The 8,889-nt window shown below is 33.9% G+C and overlaps 1 protein-coding gene across 1 annotated transcript; it reads right to left on the bottom strand.

Moving 5' to 3' along the window:
* Positions 1–1,126: 1,126 nt before the first annotated feature.
* On the bottom strand, positions 1,127–8,466 carry LOC144444254 (phospholipase ABHD3-like). The gene is made up of 9 exons (XM_078133667.1): positions 8,410–8,466; positions 7,434–7,606; positions 6,636–6,799; positions 5,297–5,403; positions 4,804–4,916; positions 4,224–4,397; positions 2,995–3,043; positions 2,149–2,314; positions 1,127–1,317 (listed from the first exon to the last, which is right to left on the bottom strand). Exons 1-9 carry the CDS (start codon positions 8,464–8,466, stop codon positions 1,127–1,129), a joined length of 1,194 nt encoding a protein of 397 aa, XP_077989793.1.
* Positions 8,467–8,889: the final 423 nt, after the last annotated feature.

Here is an 8,889-nt window from a genome sequence, read left to right as displayed (position 1 = left end):
AGTGCTGTAGCACACTACGAAATATTCTCAGTTTATCAGTCTATCATAGTTCTACGTCTATCGAACAATTTGCACGACTGTACTTGTCCCATCTCAAAATACAATCACAATCCAATACCAATGTCTAAACTTGACAATACTGGCTACGCCCGGTAAATATTGCCATCAATATAGAGTTCCCCATTTTTAAAGCGGGCTTGCTTTTTCTGCTTATAGGCTTGAGCCATTACTGCACGAAGTTGCCTTTTCTTCTCGTAGTCAGCTCGACAAAGATCATCAGTAATAAAAACGCCAGTTCCCGCAAGTTTTCCCTTGGCTTTGGTTATGACTTCAAATCTCTGAGGACGATAGATGAATCTGACCAAAATGTGGCGTGGCTTGGTTCGCTTTACCTGCCCAACACGGTGTGCGTTTTCAACCAGAACATTATCCATCTCAAAGTTTTCTTCCAGAATGTTGACTATAATGTCTTTACAGTTTTCATCTTTAGTTTCCTTTATCCCTCCAAAACGCAAATTAAAGCTCCTAGAATGACGCTGAAGCTTCACATTTTCTTCGGATACTGATTCAAGACGTTTCAACACTGATACAAGTTCTTCTTCTGAGTTTATATCTTTTGGTGGAATAAGTTTTGCTCTATATTTAAAAAAGTTAAAAATTAGGCACCACCTGCAATTTACTATAAAACTCGAACCAAGTATTAAGATGTAACTTGTAAATGATTTGAAAGTGTTATTTATATACATATAAAATCCGTCAAGGAAAGCCTTACTATGCAATTAACAGTTCTAACAATTCCATCAATCAATCAATCAATCAATCAATCAATCAATCAATCAATCAATCAAATTTCTATAGCACTGACTTCCAGAGCAATGTTCTGTTCAGTAATGCTGAATGGCTAAAGCACACCATAGGGTTTGGTGAACAAATAAGTCTTCAGTTTTGTTTTGAAACAGTCCAGGCTGGAGGCTTGGCGAATGGCAGAAGACAATTGTTTTTTCATAGAAGGCATGCATCAACATTAACCTTAAACTAGCATAGTTTAATTGAGTTTTTTTGTAAGTATTTTCAATTGAGTAAAAATCTTAATAGACTCAAGCTTGTGTCACTTAAAAATACATGTCTATCTTGTCTTCTTCAAATTCAATTCAATATCAGTATATTTAAAGACAGCATCAACATACTGAGACAACACTCTGTCCATGTAGTTTTTGTTCCTAGGAAACCAACCTTCACAGAATCCAATATGGCCACCGTATGATGTCACAGCAAAGACTATATTTGGATGCTGCTGTGCTTCTTGTAATGGTAGGGCTGAAAGTGAGAAGTAAACTGTAAATAGATAACTGCAAGCAAGCATGTGTTTATGAATCATCCAAGACCCTAAATCCTGGAAAGACATATGATGTTAATATTAACAGAGTTTAGCTACAACATTTCAAAAAGGCAATGGGGCTGCAGCACTATATGATACATAATTTTGATGCGATATCTTATGATTGTGTGAAAAACACAGAAATGTTATAACTATCTATCATATTCAAGAACACTTCATCATCAAACATTTACTTTCAGATAACTACATTACAGTTGTGATAAACAAGCAACTTAACAACTCTACAGTGTTACACAAGTGAATACTTGGCAAAGAAGTGTTGAAATCATATCTTCTGTATAGACTTTTTTTTTTATAAAGATCATCATTATGTAAGATTTCTAGCACAAGCGTTCAAAGGTTTTATTAAGCATTTTTTCACTGACATTTATACATCTGGTTAATATATCAACAGATACTGCATAATAATAAACTAATAACTTTATACTAAGCCTATTAATGAAATAATAGACTACAAGATATGTAATGTTGCTCCACCCTCAATGGTCTTGGGTTTGCCAATGCAAGAGGGTGGCGTGATTTGGTAGACTTTACAGACTAAAGTAACAAATGCACCAGGTTTTGCACAAACCAACAAATATCTCCATTTCTATTCAACCCCACCCCTTACACTGTGTGTGGTGAACATATTTTGGAGCTACAAAATCTTGAGTGACAGACACCATGAGATAGGACACTGTTTTGTCCTAATAGTGTATTGGGTCCACTTTCACTGCTTCCATGCATTACACCATTGCTTGACAACTTACAACATGCTGGAGAGAAAGGATCGTCTGCAGCTTGTAGACACAAGACTGGAATCTGGACTTGTCCAAGTTTATAATAAGTGGATGCTTCCTTGTAGAAATGATTGACATCTTTGTATCCAAACATATCACATGTCACTCTCTCATCAAAATCTCTGATTGTTTTACACTAAAAAAACAAAAAACAGGTGGCCATGAATCCTACACACGCTATTATAGTTACATCATAGCTTGAATTTCATTACATTCCAGTACTAAATGCAAACACTGACCTGTTAGAACCTGGGATTCAATCATGGGCCTTTAACATCAAATGACAACCTAATATTTGATTACATTCCAGTACTGGATGCTAGCACTTAATTGCATCATGTAGTGTTTTATAATTCAACTGAAAAGATAGCCTGTTTACTTCACGATCTTGTTTTGCTGTCTCAGTAAACAATTGAAATGCTAGCAACGGCATATGATTAATTAAGTCACAGGCAATGGCAGTTATCAGCATGCCTGTTTCTTGTTATTTAAATAATATTCTATATACAGCTGCTGTATGTAAATTTTGTCTCTCTTGTGTCCATCTCAATGAGGCACTTTTACAAATAGTCAATTAGACTGATGTACATTATCACTTCCCACTGGGACCAATCAGTTTGAGTATATTTTTTAAAACCACAATGATTGCCATTGCTAGCCATACAAATGGTTAATGAGACAGCAAAATGAAGTCATAATGTCAACAAGCTACTGATAAGATAGCACTCAAGTGAGATCCTGAGACTGAAGCATGGGCCTTTAAAGTAAAATGACAACCTGAATTTTCACATATCAGTGCTGATAGCTAACACTTACCTGCAGAATTTGATCCACATCAAATTTCTGTGAGAACATTTCTCTGTTACTGTAACAATAGAAACAAAATTTGTAAAGACATTATCGCAGGCTGCAATAGTACTTTGTTAAAATGAACGTACAGGCACCTATGACCCCTTATTAGACTACGCGTCCATAAGGTCAGTGTACTGAATAGTTGGTCAATCTGTTGACAAAGACTGAATTATGCAGAGTTTTGAAAATTTGTTTATAGTTTCTTTGTTCAATTTTAGAGAATCTGTTGTATTGTTGTTATTTTAACACTAAATTTGTTGTTGTTTATGTTGTATTTACCATAGAATACCAACTGAGGGTATAGTGGTGTATTAGAGTTATATAATCAAACCATTCTGCAAACATCAATTGGAACATTTTAACATGACTAGCACTTTACATGGTAGGTATAATGTACTAATTCGGAAGTTACCAGACGAAATCAGCTATGTAAACTTTGTAACCCAAATCTTGTTCAAGGTGTTAAGTTTGTTTTAATAAATTTAAATTTATTTGCTCAATGTGTTATTGTTGTTGCTCAATGTGTTATTGTTGTTGTTGTTCACATTTAAATTGTGCAATTTTTATATCGTTTACTTAAACAATTTAGAATCTAGCCAAATTTGTTGCATTCAGTTTTAAATTAATGAGAATACTAGCATTTTACAGTCACATTTGTAGAACTGTTACAGCTTTTCTTATCGGTAGCTCACTTGTAACTCTCTCCAAACTGTTTTCTGAATTTTAAAGGGGCACAAGCTGAGGTTATATGTTTTTGGGGTGAGATTTATACTGCGTATTTCAAAGTCACTCCTAGTATTCTACTTACTGAAGCATGCCTAACTATCACTTGCAATTGACTGAACTCAAAACCCGGTATTAAGTTACAACATATAAATGATCTGATGATGTAACATTTGATACATATCAAAACATGTTGAGAAATCCATACTAGGTAATCAACTGTTCTAACAATGCCAGAAGGCAACTGTGATGTCATAGAAGGTATACATTGATTTTAACATTAGACTGGAATAGTTTAATTGTGGTTTTACAAGTATTTTCACATGAGCAAAATGTTTATAACCTCATCTTGTGACACTTTCATTTAATGGCATCTTTGGCAAAAAAAAAATTATTAACAAGTAACTTAGTACAAATCACAGGAATGATAAATTGGTATGTAATGAAATACGATATATTGAGCAGTTTACCATTTGATGTCCTCTAGAAGTTTACTTGTTAGCATTTTATTAAACAAGACTTTGTTGATGGAGGTTTCTAGAGACTCAGTTGTCTTGAAGACATTCCATATAGTAGATATAACCATGGCAGCCATCAAACCACTTTCTTCACCAGTCTTAGCAAGGTAGTTCATTAAAATCATTCTGTAAAATAAAAATTTGGAAACTGAAAAAGTCAAATTTGAAATTGAAAATAGTCATCTAGTTATTAGATGATCATCAGATTAAAAAATGCAAACACACACATGTATGTACAAACACACACATATTATATATACATACACATGTATGCACAAGCACACACTATGATACATACACACGTCTATATGCACAAATTACGTACGTACGTACGTACGTACGTACGTACGTACATACATACATACATTTGCAAATACTCAAACTTATGCACACACACACACACACACACACACACACACACACACTTCTCTTACAAAACTAACTTTCGACTTATGAAGTATAATCAAATGGTTTTAACACAAAAATTAATATAAACTGAAATTAAACTGTTCAATGAATTAAATATACTTACCCACCAAATGAGATTCCTACAGCCATTAATTGACTGTCTGGATACAGTAATTTGATATGACATATTGCAGTGTTAATATCATCAGTGTTTGCTCCACAGTAATATCTTGGTGTCTGCAATGAAAATAATGATACAACATAACATCGCTACACACATTCTAACCACAGAAATATATATATATATATATATATATATATATATATATATATATATATATATATATATATATATATATATATATATATATATAATCCAAGAACTTAGGAGGTCATAAGCCATTAATGAAGTTTCACGCTGTTTGATCTTCAGCAAAATCATTTTAGCCATCTATACCTGAAGATCACAAACGTATGAACTCTTGAGTTTCAGCTTATGACCTCCTAATTTCTTGGATTGAATCTATTATGCTCTGCTACTAATTTTGTTTTAAATCAAAATTACTCTTAGTTGGATTTTCTTGCTTGTTGAAAACATTAAAAGATAATTTTCTAACCTTGAGTTTGGTACCACCAGATCCTCTATAGTTAAACACTACTGATCTGTAACCAAGTCTAGTGATGTCATCTACAGCTTCCAATATGTAACCTTGACTTGCATCCCCTGTAGAGTTGGGTCAAATTAGACAAGGTTAGGTCAGGTCAGGTCAGGTCAAAATTTAATGTGAATTTGGTGTTTCAGTTTGACAGAATGATACATCGGAAAGTCTTCTAGTCAAAATTATCAATTATTAACATGTCTGTTAATGATATTTGATAGCCCCTTGCTAATTAAGTGGCTACTGTTGATTAGTTTAGTTTCTTTCGAAATCGAATCCTTAACCAATTTTTTGTATATAGAGCTTTCCCACTTTATGCTCAAAGTGTTTTACAATTATTACCCCTGGTACAGATCTATAGCGACACAACAGCCATTTATACTTCCTCGACTCCCTGGGAAGCATACAATCCATTGCAGCCTTTATAAGCACACAGGATTAAAACATTCACATTGCAATCTCTATCCTACCAGGTCTCCAATTATACAGCTGGGTTGACTGGGCACTGAGTCATCATGGTTCAGACTCAATATTACTAAAGATCTATCACTTTAAAGTTCCAACTGAGACATTATTCATCAAGCAACCAGAGATATGTTCACTAAAACTTAAAATGCTTACAAAAAGTTTTTTTTTTTACCTGTGAGTCAATTAGTGGTTGCTTTTATTGGGAGGTAGTGTGGTGACAGGTTTAAATCTTGACTGAAAGCTGGGTTTATCAATTTGATGACATATCATATGTTAAGTTTTGAATTGCCTTGAATCATATAAACAGTAGTGTACATTGGATACTGTAAACTTGGAAATTTTCGCTAAAGACTTATTTTCGCTAATTTTGCTGGAAAACAAAAACACAAAAATATGCAGTGACTAAAATAACTTCTTTCACATGAACACAGTGTACCAGTCTGTTATTGTTAATTAGAGAAAATTGGTCTTTGAGAACTTGCTGAAGACTGTGAAATTGCAAACCTTTGTAGTAGTTAAAACATCTTGGTTTTACAATATTCAACATCAGGGCAATTACTATGCAGTCATACTGGTCACCACATATCACACATAAACATGAACAATTACGTATTATAGGAATATTCAATGCATTCTGGTTGATGGCAGCCTTAGTGTATGTACGGTACAATGTGATTTTGTTATGTGTTTTTACCTATTAGATGTTCGACATACAGAACTGTCATTTCCAAGTTTACCTAGAGATGATTCAATACACCTTGGGATTTAACAAAACCATTTTCAGAAATGCACCAGTTACAGCTAATGTAACTTTTATTATTACACAAACCTGTCAGTCCTGGCAAGATGATAACAGTGGGTCTTGTGTGGTTATCTCTATAGAGGGCGCCATCATTAGATCCCGTCTGCCTACTTGTGCCACTATTACCACAAGAATCGTTGTCATGCCAATCTAGGACTACTTCACCACCATCAATACCTACTAGAATCTCCCTGGAAACCAAAAGCAAGCAATTCTTATCATTTGAATTATACTATTACTGGGTCAAATTTATATATTACTGGCTAGTAATAATCCAAACAATTGGTTTCTTGTGATTTGTTCATTTAATGCATTTCAAAGTATCGATAGTTTCATATACAAATATATGCATCAAAGAAAGATATCAATGATGATGAATTCTGATTGACCATACCTCAAAACTAAAATCTAAGTCTATGTGGCCTTATGTTAACATAATGAGCCACAATAATAACATACTGTAAACATAGAAATTTTCGTTAAAAACTTGTTTTCGCTTATGTCGCTAGAAAACAAAAATGCAAAAATATGTACAAATGTAGTAACTAAAATGCCTTCTTGCACATGAACACATTGTACCAGTCTGGTAAATAGTCAAAATTAGCCTTTGAGAACTAACTGAAGACTATAAAATCACAAAATTTTCTAGTAGTGAAAATATCTAGTTTTACAGTATTAAAAGCACCAAAATTTGAATGTATACAATGCATAAGATTATTTTTGCACTTGTCAAAGTTTTGATATACAAAATATAGTTAGTTTGGACAGCAAATTTCCAGAAATTAAGCTACAGAAAACATATTTTTGATGAACTTACTAACTCACCTTCTATATTTGAGATGACTAATGGACTTTGTTAGTGATAGTAAAGATTTCACTATTGTGTTAGCCCTTGCAGTATAGCACCATAATGTTGGCCAATAGTTTGCTGTTAGTGATGGGCAATGTTTACATAAAAATTGCATCAAATACTTGTCCTTGCCAATCAGTCGTGGTTTCTGAAATAATCAAAAGTAAACATGTGACTGAGATTGGTATCCTTTTGTTTTCAGTACTGCACATGTGCATGTTTATTATTTTTTTAATTTTATGTAAATTAACGCCTGAAACGGTATTTCAGAACAAAATTATTGTGGTAGCCTTGTGGAATACAATGAGGCCTTTCCAAAATTTGCCATGGTGGCACTCTACTTCCTGTCTGTGTGTACCTTGGGGGTATACATGGTATAGGTTACTCAGTTAATCATAGAGCACTGATGCTTTCCTTGATGTCTGAACAATATGAAAAACGTCCCTGATTTACACTTCTGCAGAATACCAAGGAACAGAGCTCTTAAGAAATGGTTCTATGAGGTGATGATACCCCAAACTTGAGCGAGAGCGCTGTATTCTCAATTTCCTGTTTGCAGTCTGGAATGGTCTATTGAAGTTGATGGTTTGTTAGTCTAGAGGCTATCAATGGCTGTCAATCTCTTCTCACATCTAGATGAATGAGGTCCTGAGATGAAAATTCAAATTAGCCACCCACAGTTATTAACATCATGTCAATCACAGAATTCTATTCAATGATAAGTTGGTGTTCATTACTATATGGGGCAATTACTATTACATAATGTCCAAATATAAGGTAAATTAGTCAGATCACGACAATTTGTTTACATCATTCTAACATGTGGGGTTTATTCATTTGCATGCACAACTTTTTTGTTCATGATTTCTCATTAAGCTAGGCTGGTTGAAGAGAGATCTTGAGATTTGAAGCCACGGATAGCACCTAGACTATTAATGGTTTGTGGGTTACATGCAGTTTTAAGCTTAGTACTCCCTCTGTACTGCCCATAAGTGATGATGTACTCATATTTGCATGAAGATTTAGCAGTGGACTTACAAAATATTACACAAATGCCAAAATAAAATATTGCCCTGCTTTTTTGCTTTTTTTTTTATACAAATTTTATGCATGATTTTTCATGAACACTACCCTTCAAACTTGTGGAAGGTCTTTAGGATTTTAACTTACCTTTACAACAAAGATGACATAATATGCAAAGAATGCTGTAACACACAGGAAAGGTAGCAGAATGGACTTGTTGCTGATGATACCATAGATGACATCATGGGTACCAGCAAATAAAGAGTATATGTTACCCATTTTAAACATAATAGGATGAATACAGAATCCGATACACCAGCAGCATCAACATTCAGCTAGAGACTGCATTATTACAAAACTATTAGCATTCTATCTTCATCGTTTCACTGTAGCCATTAGAAAGAAATT

This window comes from Glandiceps talaboti, chromosome 13 (assembly GCF_964340395.1).
Source record: "Glandiceps talaboti chromosome 13, keGlaTala1.1, whole genome shotgun sequence".
Lineage (NCBI taxonomy): Eukaryota > Metazoa > Hemichordata > Enteropneusta > Spengelidae > Glandiceps > Glandiceps talaboti.
This window is presented reverse-complemented; position numbering and strand designations above follow the sequence as displayed.

Excerpts from the sequence above, each read along its gene's own strand:
- LOC144444254 (XM_078133667.1), bottom strand. The coding sequence starts at position 8,466 with ATGAGTACATCATCACTTATGGGCAGTACAGAGGGAGTACTAAGCTTA. Across the intron at positions 6,800-7,433 it reads AGTCATCTCAAATATAGAAG|GGAGATTCTAGTAGGTATTG; the intron begins GTGAGTTAGTAA and ends TTTGGTTTCCAG. Across the intron at positions 5,404-6,635 it reads CATCTTGCCAGGACTGACAG|GGGATGCAAGTCAAGGTTAC; the intron begins GTTTGTGTAATA and ends CCAACTCTACAG.